General features: G+C 42.0%; 1 protein-coding gene across 6 annotated transcripts in view; it reads left to right on the forward strand.

Moving 5' to 3' along the window:
- RFX8 (regulatory factor X8) overlaps window positions 1-24,694 on the forward strand; it is a 257,873-nt gene that overhangs the window by 189,279 nt on the left and 43,900 nt on the right. For 4 of the 6 annotated variants that reach the window (XM_047851627.1, XM_047851625.1, XM_047851624.1 and 1 more), the window contains 3 exons: window positions 11,568-11,691; window positions 21,826-21,887; window positions 22,984-23,070. In XM_047851627.1, coding sequence (XP_047707583.1) covers window positions 11,620-11,691; window positions 21,826-21,887; window positions 22,984-23,070 — 221 coding nt within the window. In that variant the 5' untranslated portion in view covers window positions 11,568-11,619. Of the gene's footprint in view, window positions 1-4,402; window positions 4,584-11,567; window positions 11,692-21,825; window positions 21,888-22,983; window positions 23,071-24,694 lie in introns of those variants that run through there. The other 2 variants (XM_047851623.1, XM_047851629.1) reach the window with 2 other exon arrangements.

A 24,694-nucleotide genomic window follows, 5' to 3' on the forward strand; every position in this document is an offset into this window, starting at 1 on the left:
AGGCTCCAGGCTCCAAGCCCTCAGTACAGAGCCCAATGTGGGACTTGAACCCACAAAATGAGATCATGACCTGAACTGAAGTCAGACACTTAACCGACTAAGCTACCCAGGCGCCCCCAAAATAAAATGAATTTTAGACCTAATTCTACTTAGCAGTCTATGTGGCTATATGCTCAACCCAAACAAAAGCCTTAATTATGCTGTTAGTAAAAGAGTCATATGCAGAGCAAATGTCTTTTGCACATTTAGCACATTAGGAAGGCATACACTGTGAATAAATCCAAGAATGTTCTTGTATTAGCATGTAACTACTCAGAGTCTTCATCTCTATGAGGGCTGGTCAAACTAGGGACACCAGCTGTCACCTGTCATAGATGAAATTAACTGGTCCTTTGGGAGGAAGGTATGAAATTGACCCCATGGCCTCCAACCAACTGGCCTCAACAGCTCTGGAGCAAGGCAAAGTAATGTTTGGATTTCGCTGCATCTAATATTTGATGTAGTAAACAGCAAAGAGACCACTGGTCAACCAGAGGATCATGGTGTTCCACTGTATTTCCAAGATCTGTTCCAATGCCTAGTACTGACCGGAGCAAAGTTAACATGCAAATATCACGTAATCATCAGTGACATAATAAGACCTCAATTTGGCCCTAACAAGTTGAGCCTAATAACAGTAGGCTCTCTCTTGGTTAGTTCCAGTCTCTATGGAAATGGGTGGGCATCTTAGGAAGTTCTTTGGGTGGCTGCAGGACCAACACAAAGAATGGAGGAGCCATGTTCTCAGCTTCCATAGGTCACTGAGAAGGACCTGTCCCAATGCAGGAAGCCCAGGATGTGAGCACTCAGGCCAAAGCAAAACGGATAAAGCAGCCTGGCAGAGCTCCCACCCAAGGTCTTGAGACGCCGACCACTTCTCTGGACACAACCAGAAAGAAAGAGCTGAACTCAACAGGGCTTCCTTGGAGAACATTTGATACCATGTCACCTGGTTGTTTCTTCTCTCCCCCTGCTAGTCCTTCATCACAGTTACCATTCAGCTTTCCCTGTTCAGTGGAGTCTCCTGGCACTACTTGAAACCAGCTGCTGCCAACCCACTTCTTACCCACACAGTTGGCCTCCTTCTTTGCCAGGTCATGAAGGAGTCTCTCCACATGCTGTTTTCCTTGACTCCTGGTCTGAGGGGGTTGATGTGGTGTCATCTGTCCTCTACTGGATGGCTTTTTTTTAATTTATCTATTTTGAGAGAGAAGGAGAGAGAAACAGAGAGAGAGAGACAGAGACAGAGAGAGACAGAGAGAGCATGTGTGCACATGAGTGGGGGAAGGACAAAGAAAGAATCCCAAGCAGGCTTCACACTGTAAGAACAAAGCCTGGTACGGTACTCAAACTCACAAACCTTATGACCTGAGCTAAAATCAAGAGTGGGACGCCTAACTGACTGAGCCACCCAGGCACCTGTCTACTAGATGGCTTTTTAAAGCAGCCAGCCCTAAACAGGGAAACTCAGCTGAGAAGATAAACAGGGCAAACCTCAGCCTCCATCACTTATTGATCATAAGTCCTTCCCACTTTACTACCCACCCCACCCCCTACACCAGAAAAATACCCTCCCCAAATTTCAAGATCCAGGCTGATTCCTGGTGCAGCTCCCCAAAGGGAAGCCAGCTGCCATCTGAGGTTGGCTCCAGTGACCTGGCCAAACCTCAAAGCTCAGGATCTTTTTAATGAATGTCCTATGATCTCTCCTCTAGAACTCCTTTTGGAAACTTATTCCTGGTACCTGATGATTGTGTCCCACTAGAGGTAGAGTGCTGGCCCTGGAGACCTCCGATATATCCCAACAACTACTTTCAAGTGCTGTCGCACAGAAGATAGTCATTGCTGTTTGTTGAGTGAATCTCTGCCTTACTTCCAAAATGTATTCATGTGGTGTTGGGGCAGGGGGGGGGGTGGTGTCTTTTTTTGAGGAAGATTTTTTAAATTATGGTAAAATATGTATAACATAAAATTTACCATTTTAACCAGTTTTAAGATTACAATTCAGTGGCATTAATAATTTACATTGTGCAACTATTATCATTATTAAGCTCTAGAACTTTTCCCTAATCCCATACTGAAACTTTATACTCATTAAACAGTGTCTCCCTATTTCTCCTCTGGTAACCACCATTCTTTCTGTCTCTATGAGTTTCACTATACTAGGTACCTCATATAAGTGGAATAATCCTTTTGTGACTAACTTATTTCATTTAGCATAATGTCTTCAAGGTTCATCCATGTTGTAGCATGTAATAGAGTTCCATTCTTTTTTAGGGCTAATATTCCATAGTATGTAAATATCACATTTTGTGTATTCATTCATCCATTGATGGACACTTGGGTTGCTTCTACCAGTTGGCTATTGTGAATAATACTGCTGTGAATCAGGGTACAAATTACAAATATATGTTCAGGTCCCTGCTTTCAGTCCTTTTGGACACTGAAGGAATTCAGATCAAGTCTCCCCAGAATGTGCCACTTTAGCATGTGGACTGTTTTGAGCTAAAGGCAATTGAGACCCTGTGGGCTCAAGAGAAAGTTTGCTCCTCCCTTAACCACCTAGAAGAATCTAAATTGGGATATTTCCCAGAATAAAGTTACTACAGAGATAAATTTTATCTGTGTGACCCATCAGTATGGCAGGGCAAACATCTAATTACCAAACATTTGCCCTTTTTCTTATTGTCCTATGAATTGCCCTGTTCCCCTGTCATGCCCCAGGATGCTATCCATTCCTCAGCTCAGGATGGCATGTATACCTCATTTTACCTTTCTGTCTATACACCTCTTATATATGTGGGGTTCTCATACAAACAAAATTAAATTTGTTTTTCTCCTGTTAATCTGCCTGATATAAATTTAATTCTTAGGATGGCCATAAGAATCTTTGAAGGATGAAGGAAAATTTTTCCTCCCAAACAGTACATACCCAAGAAGTGGAACGATGGGTCATATGTTAATTCTATTTTTAATTTTTTAAGAAACCACCTGTTTTTATAGTAGCTGCACCATTTTGCATTCCCACCAGCAAGAGAACATGGTTCCACTTTATTCACATCTTCATCAACAGTTGTTTTTTTATTTCTTCTTTTTAATAATAGCAATCCCAATGCGTGTGGAGTGATATTTCATTATGATTTTGATTTGCATTTCCTTCAAGGCCAATGACATTTAATCTCTTCCCATGTTGTATGTCATTGTATGATGAAGTCATTTGTATGTCTTCTTTTGGTGAAAATATTCAAGTCCTTTACCCATTAAAAATTTTTTTTTTAATGTTTATTTAATTTTGAGAGAGAGAGAGAGAAATTGACAGAGCACAAGCCGGGAAGGGGCAGGGAGAGAGAGGGAGGCACAGAATCTAAAGCAGGCTCCAGGCTCTGACCTGTCAACACAGAACCCAACTTGGGGACCGAACTGAGCTCATGACCTGAGCTTAAGTCACGCTTAACGGACTGAGCCACCTAGGTGCCCCTTTGCCCATTTTTTAACTGGGCTGTTTTGTTGTTGCTGTTGTTGAGTTGTCAAGTGTATTTTTAGTCTAGATGAAGAAATCCTTATGAGATAACTTATAAGCAGTCAGCAGCCAAAGTAACGGTTGCCTGACTGAGCTCTTCTTCATGCAACACGCCCTGCATTTATTAGCTCACTTAATACTTAACAATAATCACACAATCCCTGATAAGAGAAGTGAGGTTGGGAGAGAGAGTAAGCAGTTAAACATCATGCAGCACCGACGTGAACATATTGCTCTTGAGGGCAAAGACTCCCAACATCTGGCTGCAGGTTTGGGGGATCACTCCAAGCAATTCCCAACAGGAGCTACCACTAGAGTAACCTGGGGTCGTCCTCTCAAAAGTCCTGATGCCCGCTCCCCTCAAAACTCAGGACCAGTGGTTCTCAGCCCTGGGTGCACTCTAGCATCACTAAACTCCTGGGGAGTTTGTAAAAGCCGGTTTGCGCAGGCCCCTCCCATCCCCAGACCAATTACATCGGAACCTCTGGTGTTGGCGCTAGGGCGTCAATATTTTTCAAAACTCCACGTAATTCCAAAGTGCGGGCAGGGTTGAAGACCACTGCTAGTCAAACACCACGACCTGGTTTGAAACTTATACACTGATTTTTCTTTATTGCTTCCTCCTTTGTTTGATGGATTGGCAGCAAGGTGAGAAGAGCGCCTTCTGTATTTCTGTCTTTCGATCTTTTGACCCCGCCCGCCCCCAACCAACCCTCGCAGCTGGCCGCACCGCGTGACCGACGAGCCTCCGCCGCGCGCCAGGGGGCTCCAGCCTCGCTGTCTCGTCTCCGGCCCCCGCGCCCGCCGCGCGCCCCGCTCTAAAGTAAACACCGAGGAGCGGCGGCGGCCCGACGGGTGCAGCGCCGCCGCCCGCTCCCTGCCTCGGTGCGGCGGGCGCGGGTCTGCGCCATGGCCGAGGATGTGCCAGCCTCCCCGTCGGGCGGCGTGGGCACCCGGGGCGTGCACGGCGGCATCATCCAGTGGTGAGCGGCCCGGGCGCCTTCCCACCCGGCTGGGTTTCGAGGTCAGGGCTGGGAGGCGCTCTGGGCCCGTAGAATGGAATAGGTGGTGCAGGGAAGGGGGGAAACCTCACTTCCTCCGTTGCTGTCCCCAGGATCTGGGGCCAATGCCCAGTGTGAGGAGCGACCGTCTGCGCTCCAGGAGCCCTAATTTAAAAAAAAAAAAAAATCTGGAAGAACAGACGTTCACTCCCAGGACCAGCGCCTTTTGATGCTGGCTTGCCCGAGCCTAGCCCTGGATGGGACTCAAGACACACTTACGCGCGCACACACACACACACACACACACACACACACACAGAGTAAAAGCCCTCCTGGTGTGGGTTTTCCATGGGAGGACTTCCCTGTTGGTCACACTGACCGCGGGAAGCAATCCAGACCGCCCCCCACCAGGGGTCCTGTTGGTTGGACTCTGGCTTACATATACATCTGAAGGCACGTGGGCGTTGGCCCTGAGAGGAAATGTTTCCCCTTGGTATGAGATCCAGAATGGGATGTTTTCTAACTTAAAGCAAAGCAATTTTTAGCTTTAACAATGCATTCCACATTGTTTGTAAAATTCACTTCTGGCTATTTAAATAGGGGCAGAAAAACTGGAAAGAAAAATATCATTAGCCCTTGGGACTGATGAACTCATGGGTTTGTAGCTTTTCATAAATAGGAAAATAATTGAAACCAGTCCTAAAACCTAAAGCCTAACATTTAAAAGGTGAATAAATAGCAGAGTAAATAGAAGAATCTGATTACTTTTTAACAAGATTTTAAGAACTATTTCTCAGGAAAGGCTTTTTGAAAAAGTTATATGAGTGAAATAGAAAAATGAAGGGTGTGTTTGTGATTATAACATGAAAAGGCCTAAAAGGTTACCCTTTTCCTCCAAAAGAAAATGTTTGATATATTTTATCTTGCATAAGAGAAAAAAATCAAAAAAATACATATTAGAGCCCACATGGTGTTTTCAGAATATTACACAGCAGTGCTGTCTTTCTTTTACACTCACTAACTCAGACCCCTCAGCACAGTGGCTCCTTCTTGGAAGAAAGGACTATGAGGATGCCTTTGTCAACTATTCCAGGTCACCATTTAGTAAATTGGAGTTTCTGGGGTTTGCATTATATTCCAGAGACTTGAAAGAATGATTAGAGATTCAAAAATACCTGGACACCTTCCTAACATTGCTTGTGAACTGACACAATGCAGGCTGCCCACAGTGCAGGTGCCCTAAATCGCTTAGGATACTGTAGACCATTTTAGCAGTGAGCTGAACTAATTCAAGTCCTATGCTGTGAATTCCTACCCCTGCAGGCCTCTAAAACACAGGGGTCACGCTCTTCAAGTTTGAGGAGGAGGTGAAGCAATGGAAGTGAGGAGAGGCATAGTTTCCTGTAGAGGGCTTCTCTTTAGGCATCCAGTCTATGAGGCAGAATGTTTAACAGATCATTGGTACTGGTGGTTTTAACATTGGCGTTAAAAACACAGCCCCAACCACTTTGCACCCATTAGGAGGGCCATTATCAAACAAACAAAAATAGAAAATAACAAGTGTTGTCAAAGACATGGAGAAATTGGAGCCCGTGTGCACTGTTGGCGGGAATGTAAAATGGTGCAGCCATATGGAAAACAGTATGGCGGTGCCTCAGAAAAATTGACAATAAAACTACCCTTATGATCCCACAGTTCCACTTCTGGGTACGTACCCCAAAGAACGGAAAGCAGGGACTCAAACAGATTTTTGCACACACATGTTTATAGCAGCATTATGTATAATAGCCAAAAGGTGGAAATAATCCAAGTGTCCATCCACAGATGAATGGAAAAACAAAATGTGATATGTACATATAATGCACTATTACTCAGCCTTAAAATGGAGGAAAATTCTGATACATACTACAATATTGGATGACTCTTGAAGATATGCTAAATGAAATAAGCCAGTCACAGAAAGGCAAATATTATGTGATTCCACCTGTATGAGAGACCTAAGGTAGTCACGTTCATAGAGGCAGAAAGTAAAATGGTGGTTGTCAGGGACTGGGGCACAGGGAATGAGGAGTTAGTGTTTCATGGGTACAGAATTTCAGTTTTGCAAAATGAAAAGACTTGGTTGGATGGATGGTGGTGAAGGTTGCACAACCATGCAAAGGTGCTTAATGCCACTGAACTGTATATTTTAAAATGGTAAATTTTGTTACATGTGTATTTTATCACAATTAAAAATATATATATTTTTTAAAAACCGCACATGCAATAGAGCCGCTCAGTTTGTAATCCAGAGCCTTGGTATCCTGGAAGGTCTTAAAGATGCCCAAGGAGACCAGCTTCCTAGAAGAGCAGCAGTGGGTACTGACTGGCAGCTGAGCTGTCCAGACACTCAGAAACAGCTCAGACTTCCCAGTGAAAGTCAAGGGAGGCTGATTGTTGTCACGTGGAAGAAATGTTCCATTTGCAGCATTACTTCATTACTTCATTTTCTAGTCACTAGTCAGGTCCTCAACATTTCTTAGAGGCTTCAGTGCCACTGTCATAAGCATTTGATAAATTCTCCAAGGAGAAAGGTCCTGGAAGGAATGGAACTGTCTCCAGGAATAGAAGTAATAGACGTTTTCTGTTTCACAGACAGGAAGGACTATAGAAATGGAGAGAGAGGTGGTCAGACCTCCGGGAGCACAAAGGGATGAAGACCAGTGACTTGACTTCCCCTGCTAGGGGGGTGCAGACCAAACAGGTCTGACTGGGTGGGGCCCCTGGCTTCACACCTCCGAGGAAACTAAGCATCTTCTAATCCCAGTGCATGCTGAGCCTGGCTATAGACTAAAATAACTGTCTCCCACATTTAATATGGCTTTCTCGAATTTCTGAAGACTATGGAAATTAATGAAATGCAAATTTATTTTGAAAGATACAGAATTCATAAGAATTTTTGATCAGGCTGAATCAAAGGGTACTATAATTCCCAAACATACGTAATTCCCAGAGTTATGTTTTTCTTTGCCATGAAAAGGAGCACTCAGAAAATGTGAGAATCGCAGGGCTAGGTATGTGTGCTCTGATGTTGGTTTATTATCAGACTGCCCATCACTCAAATGAAGAGAACATCATGAATGTTTTTAAGATCCTAGCAATCAACTTCATCTGATTGTGAGACCTGGAAAATACAGTTCCTATGCAGCTCAGCAAGGAATTCAGTGATCAGATTCACTCCATACCAGGACAAGCTTTATAATTATGGACCACCAAATGACATTTTGGTTGCACAGTGTGAAATCATGAACCAATCTCACCTGCCAATGGTTCTGCCCAGCCTTACTGCCTACACATCCCCAGTCAGCCTCTCCTTGGATCCACATGGAGTTGAAAGTCAGGCTCACTTATCACAGGTGTTTCTGTGCTACCAGTCTACCAGCATGGATGTCTTTCTTGCTTCTGCTCAAGGTTTTGGAGGTGGACACTGAAATGATAACAATAAGAGCTTCCATGTGCCTGCAAGTGTACTAGGCACATCACGTGCTTGTTTTCCGGTCACAAAAGCCCTATGCGGGTTCTCCGAATCAGAGTTTAAGCATGGGTCTATGAGGTGCAAAGCCTTGGGTAATACTCATGATCGTAATTTCCTATGAGCATAGGAGACTGAATGCTGAACAAACTGCTGTTTGAGCTGAAGTAAAGGCACGACTCCGAATAGATGCTCAGACTGAACAAACTAAAACCTCTTTCAAACCTTCCATTTTTCCCAGTTAATGTATGCTGGCTGCCCACCACAGGCCAGTCTCTGAGATCTGGCTGAGGACTTTGGGGAAATGACCAAAGGCACATAGACTGAAATGGGGTGCAGCCAGGATCAAAGCAGCAAAGTCACCAAGTGGCAGTGCAAGGCTTAAAGCCAAAAAGCAGCCCTTTGTTTAGGTGTGTGACAGAGAAAAAAGTCTCATCGTAGACCTTCGCCGTTATTCTTATTGATAGTATTATTTAGTCTTGTGCACCCAGCAGGCTCAGTAGGTGGACACAGTTCACAGAGGCCTGGAACACATGAATTTCCATGATGAGGAAGAGCAGTTCGCAAAAATTTAAACTAGAGTTCATTTTAAGGAGTGAATATTTTGTGTGTTTCTTTTTTAAGGAGACCATTCTGTGACTAAATCAGTAGTAGCTATGAATAAGCAACAGTGAGTTTGAACTTAACATCTATCACATTGTGCTGCAGCTTCCACAGCATAGCTATTTTTTGTTATACTTCAGGTATGGGTTTTTCATGTATCAGCAAGTGGTGTCTTGACAAAAAGTGTATACAGACATCACCTAGTTATATGAATTTGCTACTCCCTGTTCCCACCCCACCAATAGACATCATCCTGTATTCAAGATTGAGCCAGATAATTGATGCCGGAGCAGCTAGATTTAAGCCATTGTGAAGTATCCCAAGTGTCCCCTTCCCACAATGATGTTAAGAGACTCTCAGAAAACCCCCTCCTTGGGCAGGAACTGGGTTGAATAGTGTCCCCCCAAACGCATATCTATCTGGAATCGCAGAATGTGACCTTATTTGGAAACAGGGTCTTTGCAGATGTAATTAGTTAAGATGAGATCATGCTGGAGTAGGCTGGGCCCTAAATCCAATCTCTCACATCCTCCTTAGAAGAGGAGAGAGGACGTTCAGAGAAGAGAAGCCCAGGTGAAGACAGAGACAGACATGAGTGCAATGCCTCTATAAGCCGAGGAATGCCAAGGATATCTAGCAACCACTAAAAGCTAGGAGAAGAGCATACAACACATTCTCCCTCAGAGTCTCTGGAAGGACCCATTCCTATGGACACCTTGATTTTGGACTCTCAGCCTCCAGAACTGTGAGAGAATAAATCTCTTGTTTTAAGCCACCTGGCCTCTGGTCATTTATACACCTCAGATACAGGGCCAAAGATTCCTCCCCCATCCTCCACCATATGTTGTTTTTTCATTTTCCTAGGAAGCCAATGAATGGGTCAACAACTGTGACTGTGGTCTTTAGCTCTCAGGGAAAGTAAATTTGGGCCTCAGCATACCTCATCCCAGAAAATAAGCTGTATATCATCAATGAGAAAGAAGAGATATTGGTAAATTCCCTGCTGAAAAATTCTTCTATGTTTAAAAATTATATTGGCTTGCTTTGGATATTTCTCTAAAAGAGAAAGAGAATGAGAAGAACCTGAGAGTCTCTCCTCAACTAGGACAGGGAATATTGTGATCAGATGTCACTAGGGACCACACTTTCGGACCTCAGTCTCCCTCACTTCTTGCCCCACACACATACCGGTTGCTGGAACAGGGACCTGGCTGTCCCCAGAGGGCTGGCTGTGGGCTGTGAGCCACAAGCAGAGCCCTTGGTTGCCAAGAAGGGGCCCCCGCCTGCCCCCCCCCCCGCCGGGCATGGGAGCACTTGAACAGTGAAGACCCCCACCCTGAGCAGAGGCCTAGGGTGCAGCAGATCACATAAATGCCACTCAGCTGAAGAGTGAAAGTGTACTGCCTCTCTGTCTCTTGGTTTCTTGTATTTTATATCTCATCTCAGTTTAAAAGATCAAAATATGGTGGCCTGACCAACAGGACTCAGGTTTAAACACTGTGCAAACAACTGGAGGACGGAGGCAAAGCGTCACACACGTGCCCTGGGTCACAGGCACACAGGAACTGGCAGGCTGTGCTGACTCCAGCAGTCACCTGCAGGGGTGATAGAGCAAATACATAATTCCCACTTTTTAGCTACAGAGATCTTGGCTGCTGAGCCAAGTGTCTGATGAGCCAATAATTCGGGCTTCTTTTTAATATTCCTACATGCCAAAAACAAAAACAAACCAAAAAACAAACAAAACAAAACGACAATAAAAATCCACCATGTTGATAATTAAAAGATCACAATCAGAATGCAAACTGGTCCTGCCACTATGAAAAACAGTATGGAGGCTCCTCAAAAAGTTAAAAATAGAACTACCCAGGGGCACCTGGGTGGCTCAGTTGGTTAAGTGTCTGACATTGGCTCAGGTCATGATCTACAGTTCGTGAGTTCGAACCCTGCATTGGGATATGTGCTGACAGCTCAGGGCCTGGAGCCTGTTTCAGATCTGTGTCTCCCTCTCTCTCTCTGCCCTCCCCTGCTCTCACTCTGTCTCTCTTTCTCTCTCAAAAATAAATAAACATTAAAAAAAATAGAACTACGCTATGATCCAGTAATTGCACTGCAGGGTATTTACCAAAAATATATAAAAACACTAATTCAAAGAGATACGTGCACCCCTATGTTTACTGTAGCATTATTTACAATAGCCAAATTATGGAAACAGCTGAAGTGTCCATCGATAGATTAATGGATAACGAAGATGTGATACACACACACACACACACACACACACACACACACACACGCACACAGGAATATTATTCAGCCATAAAAAAGAATGAAATCTTGCCATTTGCAACAACATGGATGGATCTAGAGAGTATAATGCTAAGCAGAATAAAAGAAAGACAAATACCATATGATTACACTCATATGTGGAATTTAAGAAACAAAACAAATGACCAAAAGAAAAAAAAGTAGAGACAAACCAAGAAACAGACCATAGAGAACAAACTGATGGTTACCAAAGGGGAGGATGGGTGAATTAGGTGATGGGGTCAAAGACTACGCTTATCATGATACGCACTTACTCATGTATAGAATTGTTTAATCATCATATTGTACACCTGAAGCTAATATAACACTGTATGTTAACAATACTAGAATTAAAATTAAAGACCTAATAAAAAAATAAAGGCCCACAATCAATATATTTAACTCTGGGCTGAGAACAAAAAGGTATGTTATTGATGCTGATTGGTGAGCCTTTGCATTCAATGAATTAAACAGGTTTCATTTCCTTGGATCCCACACTTGTATTTGACTATTGATCCTTATCAAAATGTCCTACTTTAGAAAAACCAATGCCAATTTCCTCTGCCTTGTCTTCCTCTCCCCGCAGGTTGGTTGACAATTTCTGTATTTGTGAAGGGTACAGTGTACCTCGTTGCCTGATGTATGAGATTTATGTGGAGACCTGTGGTCACAATGCTCAGACCCAAGTCAATCCAGCCACATTTGGGAAGGTAGGTTGTAAAGATAAAAAAAAGAGTATTCACTGAGTAAAAAAAACATGTGCAAGTGAATTGGTGAGGAAATACCATAGTTTATTTGGGTTCTCAGTGGGAAAAATTGGCTTCACTCTAGGAAGCCAACCAGATAGCTAATATACTTCTTTATCTTCTTTGAAAAGCCATTCTGTCCCTTGTCCACACTTAATAGTGAGAAGCCAGGAAAGGTAAGGAGTGGGGTGATGCCTAAGAAAGAACAACAATGGCAGCTCTAAATGCTCCAAATACTCAGCCAGGTTTGTTGGGCCATTATTCCCTGCACAGAAATGCCAACATCTAGCACCACACAAACTCCCAAGAGCCACTTTTAAATATCCTTTCTGGAGGTTAAGGGCTCTGTCAGGGGCTTTGTGTAGACCATATAATATAGAGCAAAGATTTATTAGCACAAGGATAGTCTCTCTGAGACCCTCCACATACAACAAATATTATTGAGAAGCTGCTATGTGCCAGACACTGTTTTAGATGCTGGGAATACAATAATGAGCAAGACAAAGAAAAATTCCTGCCCTTAGTCAATTTAGTCAATTTATTACACTTAGGGGAGACAAATAATATAAAATGCATAGTATATTAGATAATATAAATGCTAAGGGGACTAATAGAGCCAAAGGAGATGAGTGTGTGTGTGTGTGTGTGTGTGTGTGTGTGTGTGTGTGTGTGTATGTAAGAGTTGTAATTTTAGGGAAGACAAACAGGAAAGGCTTCCCTCAGGAGTAATATTTGAGGGGCACCTGGGTGGCTCAGTGGGCTAAGCGTCCAACTTTGGCTCAGGTCATGATCTAGCAGTTCATGAGTTTGAGCCCCACATCGGGCTCACTGCTGTCAGCACAGAGCCGGCTTCAGATCCTCTGTGGCCTTGTATCTCTGCCCCTTCCCCACTCATTCCCTCTCTCAAAACAAGTAAATAACTTTAAAAAAATTTTAAAAGAAGTAATATTTGAGTCCAGACTTCAAAGAGATAAGGCAGTGAGGATGTGGATATACGAACAGAGAGCAGCACAGGCAGAGCTTGGGCAAAGGCCCTGGGGGGAGAAGGAACCTAAGCAGCACAGAGGCTGCAACAGCTGGAGGGAGGAGAACAGGGAGAGAGGACCAGGATGGTTCTCAGGACCTTGAGGTCAAATCAGGGAGGTGAAAAGAGCCCAGGTGGCAGGGAGTGGACAGGGATGTAGCAGTGAGAAGGGGTCAAATTCTGGATATATTTGGAAAACAGAGCCAATAGGATTTGTTGATGGAAAAAATTAATAGAATCATGGAACTTAATTGTTATTAAATTAACAATAATAACTTCCAATCATGAAGTTGTATTTATGTCCAAGGCTCTTTTCTGTCTGGTTTTTAGGAATAGACAGACACCAACTCAAAACAAGTTAAAAGGAGAATTTTTTAAAGAAAAAGGATATCTCATTAAATCCTACAATAAAAAGTTTGGGTTTCACAGAGTCTAGTCCAGTGCTGCCCAACAGAAATGTAATGGGAGACATAGATATAATTTAGGACACCCTAGTATCCTCATTTTTAAAGTATTTTATTTATTTTATTTTAAAAAAATTTTTAGTGTTTATTTATATTTGAGAGACAGACAGACAGACAGAATGTGAGTGGGGGAGGGGTAGAGACAGAGAGGGAGACACAGAATCTCAAGCAGGCTCCGGGCTCCAGGCTCCTAGCTATCAGCACAGAATCTGACGCACAAACCATGAGAAATCATGGCCTGAGCCGAAGTTGGATGCTTAAACCGACTGAGCCACCCAAGTGCCCCGTAAAGTATTTTAAAAGGTGAAATTAATTTTTATTATTTTAAAATTTAACCCAAAATATTTAAAATATTATTTCAACATGGAATCTGTATTATAAAATCGTTGAGTTACTTTTTCATTCTTCATGCTAAGCCTCAAAAATCAGGTGCATATTTTACATGTACAGGCCATCTCAATTTGGGCTAGCCACATTTCAAGTGCAGAGTTGCCATGTGTGATTGATGGGGTTCCCATCTCGGACAGCCCACAACTAGACTGTAAGTCACCGGGTATCTTCTTACTTTCTCTCTGGTATATCCTTAAACCACTGGGACTCTGCTCCTTTCCACTGGCCTGCCCCATTCCCCTTCCCAGAAGCTGGTTTCCTTCACTGACTTCCTGATTTCCCATTTTAGCTGTTCGGATGGTGCTTCCCATGATGCTGGACCTGAGCTCCTGCCCCAGTGCCCGACATCATAACAGTCTGGCAAGAGAGGGCTGCAGGAAGGACATGTGGGTGGGGAGGAAACAGTTGGCATCTTTAATGCTTTGTCTTGTGTCACAGCCATCGGCCGAGGCAAGCAGCGTTAGAGGTCAAGAAAACAAACCAGCAGTGATTAAAGCTGAGGATCCCACAGCTAGTTGCAATGCTTGGGCTATGTTTGGGCAAATAAATTTTCCTCTACTCTTTCAGGTTCTTTTGGTTGGTCTAAGATTTAAATTGACAAGAGACAGATTAACAGGAGAAAATCAAACTTGATTATGTATGTGTAAGGATTCCCTATGGTCAGGCAATTGAGGCTTATATGCCACCCAGAGCTAAGGAGAAGGGGCTGTGAATGTGGGACCTCAAAAGGGAAAGAATGCAATTCACAGGAAAATGAAAAAGAGTAAATGTTTGATAAACAAATGTTAGCTGGGCCATATAGAAATGATAGAAGAATTTTAACAAACAAATTTTGTTAAATTCCTCCCTGTCTTCCACACCTAGTTAATATTATACTGTAGTTATCTATGGTGATGCCTCCCTTAGAGGACAGCAGATCCTCTAAATGCTTTTATGCATTTAGGGGAAAGGTCAAAGATTCTTCCTGAGCTTTCTCTTTCTTAAAAATAATCGGCCTAAAATAATCCACATACTAAAGAGACCCATTTTGGGGTGGCAAATTTTGCTCCCCTACAGTGTCAAATCTAGTCTCTTGAATTGTGAGTCAGACCTCTTTCCACTTGTTATTCCCTGAAAAATATCCTTGAGTTCAGAGGGACCTTAGAGGTCACCTGGTCCAATTCCACACCCAGTGCAAGATCCCTTTGAAAGTACCTCTGTGTGGAGCTTTTTATGAGAACAAAATGCCCTCTCTGGACAGAGACAGCCACAGGGCTTAGAGCTGGGTGATGGGGCAGCACATTTCTGTGCTTTTCCTCTGGGCAAACACAGTCCTTCCCCGGGATCTTGTTTGGCAAGCAGAGCACAGGCTGATGAAAACCCACTCAACTCCCTATCAGGGACCTTGGTGCAGCTCACAACCTGCACAACCATACCAGTTTGGGCAGCCACCTGGCTTGAGCTGAAATGATGTGGGTGACAAGGAGCTTGCTCACCAGGGGACGGTGATGCCAATTCAAAATCTTCCATTCCTCCCTTCATTCTTTCCTTTTTTTCATTCCTTCTTCTTCTTTTCGGTGGCCCTCAGATGGACAGCATTGAATTGGTTCATGACACACTGTCATCATGAATCCATGCATGGCCTTATTCCATCTGATTATTTAGTTCCTTTTTAACAACGTGGTAAACATCTGTGAAATCACCACCACAAATGAACCACATTACCAGTGGTCCCATGTCCCATCTCCCTGCCTGCCCCACTGGTGGGAACCATCAACCTGTTCCTCATCACCTTGCTTTTTAAAAAAGAGTTATAGTGCATTTATATGTATTTGCTAACCTTTTGACCACCTTCACCCATTTTCTCGTCTCTTTGCCCCTTGCCTCTTTCGACCACCAACCTGTTTTCTGCATCTGTGAATTTGTTTCCTGTTGTTGTTTTATTTTTTTACGTTCACATGTAAGTGAGATTATATGGTATTTAACTTTCTTTGTCTAATCTATTTCATATATGCATTCTAAAAAGCATATTTTTAATTTTTGTGGCTTAACTTTTTAAAAAAGTGGTATCATGTTATTTGTCATCTTTTGGGACTCTGTCCACTTAATATTATCTTAAGGTTTATCTAGATTCATTGGCCATTGTGTAATATTTCACAGTTTACTCATCCACTGTCCTACTGATGAGCATCTGGGTTGTTTCCAGATTTTTTTTTTTTTTTGCTATTGTGAACATTCATGTGTATGTTTCCTGCTGTGCACATGAAGATGTTATCTTGGGTGTGTATGTCCAGGAATGAACCTTCCAGGGTAAGGGGGTGTGTGGCTGTGATGTCTGGGGATGGGGCCAAACTATTTTCCAAAATGGCTGTTCCAGGTTACCCTCCCACAAGCAATTCTGTGGATTCCAGTGTTATTTCCAAAACATTGGCATTTTTAGATCCACTCCTTTATCCAAAAAGCTTCATCCCTGAAACTCACAGTCATTTGTGGAAATCCTGCACTTTTGACAATAATAAAATGCGTAGGAGAATCTTCTAATGTGGCAACTGCTCAAATATCTGAGACAATGTTTTATATCTCCCAGTCTTTTCTTCTCCACACTGAATTCTCCTGGCTCCCAAAATTTTACCTTCCTGCCCACTTGCTTCATTATGACTTCAATTTATTGATGTTCTTCTTGAAAGGTAGATAGCCCCAAGGGTACAGCCCGGTGCCTTAGGAGTGCTCAGAAGACAGGGCTCTTACTTTTATGGGCGGGGGGGAAGCTGAAAGGAGGGCTCCTATTGGCTTTTATCTTTCCATGTCACTCTGTTGGTTTCATTTTAAGTTTGTGGGCAACAAAAATAACCCTTAAGTATTTTTTCACATGAATTAAAATTAGGCCTTCCAAAACTTCTCTGTAATCTGTGAAATACTCTACATAGATACAAAATATTGTCACTCTCAGGTTATTGTCATTATGCAGGTAACCATTTGAATCCAGGAGCAGCCACTCCCTTATTCCTATATTTCAACTTCTTAGTTGCAATCTGCAGTTGTATTTACCAGTGTCTTGAATCTTGTAGGCCATCCAGTCTTCTCAACCTGGTGAAGCTCACATATTTGAAAAGTATATCTCTCATTGCCAGCTCAGCAAATAAAAGTGATATGAGCACATGTAAGATGTTGAGTACACATTATGTTTGCTAGGTGTCCTTGAGTAAGCTTTTCCAGCCAGCCAGGAATTCCCTCGGCTAACTTATCATTCAGCCCACATTTTGCCATTTCATCACTTGGCAGCTGGGGACCCTTCCTCAAGCGGGGGCCAGTTCTGGGTACCCCGGCTCTGCAGCGTTTTCCTTCTCTACCTGCCCAGCAGCTTAATCAGATGGAAGTGGCATGACTTGAGCGTGACATGTTTGAGTTCTGTAAGATCTCTGCTGCCTTTTCTAAGAAATCAAAGCCTATTTTTCAAAATCTTTTTCAACGTTTCTTGTAAGTGGTTTCCCCTCTGGGGTAGTCTCACTGCAGAGAATTCCAAAGGAAAAGTTAAAAAGAGACCCCAGTATGTGGTAATGGGTATTTAGTTAGCCTTTTTCATCTTAATACTTGCCTTAGAATCCATTCTTCAAGACCCTGAGGTACTAACTTTCAGTTCTCATTGGGAATTTGCCTGAAGAATGGGCCACTCAATGGAGCCTGAGTTGGGAAGGGACCCTTGCTCCTGAATTTGACTAATGGACAAGGGAGAGGAAGGGGAAAAGGATATGATTCCAAAGCATGTTTACAAGAGAAACAACAAAATACCCAATTCTCATTTCCTCCCTCCTCCCCCGGGAATGTAGTTGATTCCAGACTCCACATCAAGTTCCTGTGCAGATGTCGGAATGTTTCTTGCTCTTTTTGGCAACCCTGGGCATATGATGGGTAATGCTCATTCTTGGTGCCAGTGATAACCTCACATGGGTTAGGGAATTTCCATAACACTGACTTCCCTTTTAAAAACAACATTTACTGAGTTTTTCTGATTATAAAAGTTTATAGTCCCTTTATAGAAAATGTGAAATTTAGAGAAAACTGTATAAAAAAGAGGAAAATAAACAGTGCTATAACCTCACTGTCCACAGATGTAGCCACACATGCACAGTTTATTTGCATGTTTGTGCACACATGCACATACATGTGACCAGCAGGACCTGAGGGACTAATCACACAGTGACTTTGTCTGTGTTTCCTGTGGTGCTTAGAACCTGCTCATTGGGTGGTTCTTCCTTCACTCCTGAATGAGCATGTGAGTGGGCAGGATGACCTCTCTAGAAATCCTTGGGTGATACAGAGCACTGTTGTCACTCTTAATTTACCACATGATATCAGTTTGATGCTTAGAATGTCCAGTTCTATATAACACCCAGACTGAACTGGGTTTAAAGTAGAAACTTTTCCCCAGCTCCTTCAGGATAGTTTCTTCCCTGCAGAGAACTAGGCATGGGGGCTTCCCCTTCCCTCCCTACCCCTCCTCCCTGAAACTTGCTGGGGATGGTTTGACCCCTCTGGGAGCAGGGAAGGAAAAAAATGGCTAGAAAGTTCATTCTTCTCAGCTTCACACTTTGGGGGCCAGGAAGACTCTGGCTTCCTTGTCCCTTTGGTGGCTTCTTCAGAGCAGACCATGGGAATGTTCTAGTATGCCTCCCTTGTCTTGGTGAACAACTCTTTCGGAAGCCTGACTGTCCATCCTGGGGGCCTCTTGCTGGGCAGAATCTGGGCTCTCCCACATGTCAGCTCTTTTGCAGACAACTTCTCGCTATGGGAACTACTCAGCCATTCTTGGCCTGAACAGACTATGGGTGTGACGGCTGAAACCAGGGTGATAGCCACTCTCCTCTGCCTGTCCACCAAGTCCACTGGCCAGCCCATCTGTAGTCTATAAGGAGTCCTATGCCATAGCCAGATGCTAACTGCAGGGACCTCACCAAGAGCTCTTCAAGTGAATCATGAATCCCCTTCTGCTAGGCCTGAGGTGATTGAGCCACATCCTGTCCCACACACCCTTCACAGATAAGAGGGTCTTGCCATAAGAAATCCCCTTACACCTCCTCCTCTCTCTACCTCATGAGTGATTTGAATTGAGGACTTTTTAGGGTTTTAAAACCCAATTTTAGCTAAATGCCTGAGGATGCAAGTCCCATAAGATGTGTGTCTCAAAATTTGCTTTGCTATCTGTTGTCTGTTGTCTTCATGCCTCATCCTGTTGTATAGATACTACGTGGATGGATGGATTGAAATATTGATGTATGGATGAGTGTGCACAGAGGTGGATGGATAGGTGGGTAGACAGCATGCAATACGGTGTAATTTTTAATCTTTTTTTCATCATGATAAGTGTACTCTCTAATTCTGATCCCCTATTTCCCCCATCTCCCTACCCACCTCCCCTCTTGTAACCATCAGTTTGTTTTCTATACTTAAGAGTCTGTTTCTGGTTTCTCTCTCTCTCTCCCTTCCTCTCTCTTTTTTCCTTTGCTTCTTTGTTTTGTTTCTTGAATTCCACATATGAGTAAGATCGTATGGTATTTATCTTTCTCTGGCTTATTTAGCTTAACATTATCCTCTCTAGCTCTATCCAAGTTGTTGCAAATGGCAAGATCTCATTCTTTTTTTTGTGGCTGAATAATATTCCAGTGTGTGTGTGTGTTTGTGTGTGTGTGTGTATGACATCTCTGTATCCGTCCACCTATCCATGGACACTTGGGCTGTTTCCATAGTTTGCCTATTGTAAATAATGCTGCAGTAAACAAAGGGATACATGTATCCCTTTGAATTCATGTTTTTGTATTTTTGGGGTAAATATTGTTGATAATGTGATTACTGGATCATAGGACAATTTTATTTTTAACTTTTTGAGGAACCTCCATACTGTTTTCCAGAGCGGCTGCACTAGTTTGCATTCCTCCCAACAGTGCAAGAGGGATCCTTTTTCTCCATATCCTCACCAACACTTGTTTCCTGTGTTGTTGATTTTGCAATATGGTATGCTTTTTAACAGCACTAAGCCTGGAATGCACCTAATTAGGTCTAACCCTGGGCAAGTTATTTCATCTTTTTGTGCCTCAACATCATCAACTGTAAAATGAAGCAATTCATATTGTTAATGATAGTCCCTACCTTATGAGATGTTTTTAAGAAATTAATGAGAGAACTCATGTAAAAAGAATTGAGCAGTGCTAGCAAATAGGAAGCACTCAAGAAATAATTACCTTATATGATTACATGCCTATTTATCTCTCAGAATATCGTAAACATTTTCACATTAAAATATTTTAAAATAAATATTGTATAATGGTACAAAATACTTTGTGGATGTTCCAGAATTCATTTAACCATTTCCCTTATTGGAAGTTTAGGTTGTTTATGCTGTTTCTCTTTTCTAGTCTCCATCTGTACCTGGTAACTTCCCTAGGAGAGATTCTAGACAATTGTAACCAATTCCCAACCCTCATGGTAGTTTCTGATATTTGTACCCAAATCCCTAATATTTTTGACCTAGGAAATTTGTTGGTTAAGAACTGTATTTAGCTGTTTCAACTTGCACTTATTGGATGATTAGGGAAGATAAGCACTTTTACATGCATTTTGGCCATATGTATCTTGTGGGTACGTGTTATCACCAGACCACTTTCTATTGAGATATTGTTGTTTTCCCATTAATTTATGTGAGCTGTCTATATATTAAATATACATTTTTTAGTTACTACATTTTTTGGAAATAATCATCTCAGTTGATTTTTACATTTTAACTGGTGTACCTGATCATAAAATGGAATCAGAGGATAGTCTGGGGTTGGTATTACTCAATTAAATAAAATGTAGAGATTTTTATGCTGCCAGACAACTAGGCAATTTATTTCTGTTTATACCTCCAAAACACCAGATTATTTCCCAGAGCCTTGAATCTCACCATTCTTTTAGGTACTAAAGAACCTAAAAGGTTGTAAAAACCTACTATTTTACAACTAAAATAGTACTATTTTACAACTAAATATATAGGGAAGGTTTTAAGTGAGTTTCTTAAGAGGTGATGGGATTTTCAGAATCTGTAGTTGAAAGTGGGAATTTCTGGCCCCTAATTCTGCATTTTTAGACTTTGCTGATGTTTTCTTTTATCTCCTATGATTTACTCTTCATCTGCACATTTTGGTCCCCCTTCCCTGAAGGAGCCTCTCAGTTTGGCCCCACAACCTTGATGCTCAGTTGTGTAAGATTTGCCTTTCCTATTTCTTCATTTTTCCTCCTCCCCCCACTTTCCCGGGTTTGGGTGGCTTCTGGTAGGAACTGATAGGGCTGGAACCAGACCAGAGAAACATTAGACACTGTCAAATCCTACTACTTGGAAATTAAGAGAAAAATAAAGAGGGATGTCACAAGAAACTAAACAGAAAAAAGAGGCTGAATGATTATGGAGGGGATTGTAGAAAAATAGCAGAAATCATTACTTGACTGCTCAAAACACTGTGCCTTCCATGCTCTGTATTTTTCTAATTCCACCATGCTCCAGGATTTCCACTTTCAACAGACGTGCACTTGGATACCGTGCATGTCATGGACCTCTTCTAATAAGGCAAATGGAACAGACTTCTATTTTTTAATGTAATTGATTATAAACATATATCAGTGCTAATAAAACACATCAAAAACATAACTAGGACATGAGAAGTTGAGTCAGAAGTAGCCGTGTTATTCAATATTTTAATAGCATTTGCTACCAAAACCTTAAAACGAAAAAGAATAAGTAAACAAATGAATAGTATAGTAAAAAGTGAAAATGACTATCACATTGGAAAAAGAGGAAATAGTAAAATCATGGCAACTCACATGATGGACTATTATGCAGCTATTGATAACCCTATTTTTAGAGAATTCCTAATGACAAGGGGAAATGTTTATGTTACAAAGGGGAGGGGAGAAAGTAGAAAGCAAAACTGCACACATGCTAACTGTTTCACATGAACACCCACAGAGTACATACACATATTGAAGCTTTGAAAAAAAGACTAGAAGGAACCACACTGGGGCTTAAATGGTGGTTTCCTCTGAATGGTATATTTTTGTCTTGATACTTGTCTGATTTTTCCAAATTTCATTTGCATATATTTTCTTTATAATAAAAAGAGGAAATACAATGTAAACATTGTAAGAAAAGAAACTGTAAGTTTTATTTCTATATTTTCAAATCCCAGCTTTAAATCTGGCTTATTCTTTCAGCTTGTGCGTTTGGTTTTTCCTGATCTTGGTACCCGGAGGCTAGGCACGAGAGGAAGTGCCAGGTAGGTTTATCATTTTTGTTTTATTTGAAATGTTAAAAGACAAACATTTTGAAAAATCAAAAAATGGGTGACAAAAAATGCAAAACTAAATGAACTATAAATATCAACTCTTACCAGAGAATTCTCATACTTCAAATGAAATCCTAGTGCGTGGAATAATTTAGGTGATACTAGAATGAAGTGTTCATTTCTGTTTTCTTAGTGATTTTGTTAAAAATATGCAAGTTACAATATGTTTTCTTGTTTGAACACTTTAAGTGTTTTGACATAAATGTCTAACTGTTGAAATATTTAAATAATTACACGCAGAGAGCAATAGAACTGTTTTAGTTACTCTTTGAAGTAAAATTTCTAAGCCCTCATCTAATTAGCATATTTGAATTATTTTTGAGAGACCAGGTACCTACGTTCTATGTATTTTTAACGCAAAAGGAAATTCCAGTGTTATCAGGTGCATCGGGTTATAATTGTCACTCAATTACTATTGTTATTTGTTGTTTCTTTTAAATGAAGAAAAATAGGAGAAATCAGTGAGATCAGGAAATCAGTGAGAAGGGACGGAAGCCAAATTAGGAAAGGGGCCTGCTACCCATGAGGGAATGAAGACAGCCGAAGCATTTGCCAAACTAAACACTGGGTAATAGTTAATTTGAAAAAGTTTTGTCCTGCTGTTTTGAGCCTAGACAAGCAGCTACAGTTTCCCAGCTCAGCAAAGTGCCTGGGCTGCAGAGAAGGAACCTCCTCCCTCTTGGGTTTCTGAGAGCTCAAGTCCAGTTCTCAGTACAGGGAACATTGGTATTGCTACCCTTCACTTTAAAAACGTTCATGGCAGTGACAGCAGGAGCCTCTCCCTGTCACATCTCTCTAAGACCAGAGTGTCCTAAATTGGGGAAGAAGAGTGGAACATTTGCAAGCCTGTTTCAAAGCTGATGTGTATGAAGTAGTATGAATCTGTCTACATAACAGAGCTAATAGATGGAGTAAATGATAAAACTCCGAGAAGAACTTCAGGTCTTCATCAGCGAGTCTATTCTGTAGCTTCTGTAAAGCATGTCAGTGGTTTGACATAATCTTTAAGACAACCTTTATTTTTCAGGTATCATTATGATGGAATCTGTATCAAGAGAAGTTCTTTCTTCTATGCCCAGTATTGCTACCTTCTGGGTGAAAAAAGGGATCACAGGTTAGTATCTGTCATTTAGGTATTTTGGTCATGGGTCACTATCTGCCTTTTTTTTTTTTTTTTTTTGGCTGTTCCACTATTAATCCTTCTTAAGGATGGAAACACACACATCACGTCAACATGGCTTTGATGTGGGCAGTAAATCAGTCTCTGGCAACATCACTGGCCAGAGAAAGGCATTTCCAGTTCATTCTCTTGGATACTTTTCATTATAAGTATCATCTCAATTGCCAGAGCAATTTTTCATTGAGTGCATCTTTGTTCTTCTCAATTTCTCTGTAAAATTTGATGGAATTGGTCACTTCTTAAAACTTCCTTTAGCTCTCAAGAACTTTTCATCCAATTTCTTCCCCAGAGCGATCCCTCTGAGTCTCCTTATCTCTCCTCCCCTGATATGCAGGCATTTTCCTGAGACCCAACCAGTGGTGCTCTTCCAATCTTTGGCCCCAAGATATTTCATCCTTCTTTATCCATCACCTATCACCATGCCCTCACAGATGACTCCTCCCCTAAGTCATTTTTGATGGACCTTTCTCTCCCACCTCCCAGCCATTCCTCTTGGACTATCTACTGGACATCTCCACGTAGATGACCCACTGGCACCTCATACTTAGTACGTAAAAATCTAAATTTTTAATCTCCCTCCAAATCATCGCTGCCTCTTGACTTCCTTATTTCAATCTATGATACCAGTAGGTAGAATCTGCACAAAGTGTTACCCCCAAAGCCATCCCCGACTAGCTTGGGAACAAGAGAGTCAGCCCAGAGATGGTTCTGAAGCTGTGGAGCTCATTCAGACGAGCACCTGGACCAAACAGGAGGCGGATCAGAAAGATCTGTCCAAGGCAGTGTCTTCAGTTGGTTGAGTCCATGTCAATAGAAGGGAGCACAGATGACTCAGCCCGGCCTGTCCCATCAAAACCTCAAACTTAACCTCAAATAAAGTCATCACATTCTTCTTCCAACCAGCTCTTCCTCTTAAATGTCTTATTCATCGATTAGTCACAAAGATGGAAAAATTACATCAACAAAAAATAGAGAAGTTAGGGAAGGGAATACATAGGAGATTTATTTCAGTTAGGGTTAGAGCTTTCCTTGTGCTAATGTATTCTCCCGCTTGCTGACCCGTATGCTCCTCAAAGGCTAGGCCTAGAGTTTGTGTCTTTTTGCCCCAGGGCACCCAGCAGGCAGTTTGGAGAGCCCTGCAGCATGACATGGCTGTTGCTCAGCAGCACTTAGAGGCCATTAGTGTCCTGAGGTCTCTGGGTCGATGTCACAGAGAGAGGGTCTGGAACTGGTCTTTATGGGGAAAGAAGTAGGCTTCATCCTCAGCAAGGAAAAGGAAGGCTGTCAGGGACACAGGTAAGAACAAGGGTAACATTGGTTTATCCATGACATAGGCCCAGCAGTGGGTGCTTTTCATGCTCAACACATATTTATTAATATTTAATAATTGATAAACTTTATACAGTCTTGGCCAATTAAGAGAGACTTTTTAAGCACTAAGATCTAAGGTAACCTCCTTACCAATTCCACATTTTTAGAAATACTAAATATATATTTTAGAATGCAGAAATATAATAAATGATATATTGCTGTTAATAATCCATGAAATATACGGGTG

The sequence above is a fragment of the Prionailurus viverrinus genome, chromosome A3 (genome assembly GCF_022837055.1).
Source record: "Prionailurus viverrinus isolate Anna chromosome A3, UM_Priviv_1.0, whole genome shotgun sequence".
NCBI classification, from domain to species: Eukaryota; Metazoa; Chordata; class Mammalia; order Carnivora; family Felidae; genus Prionailurus; species Prionailurus viverrinus.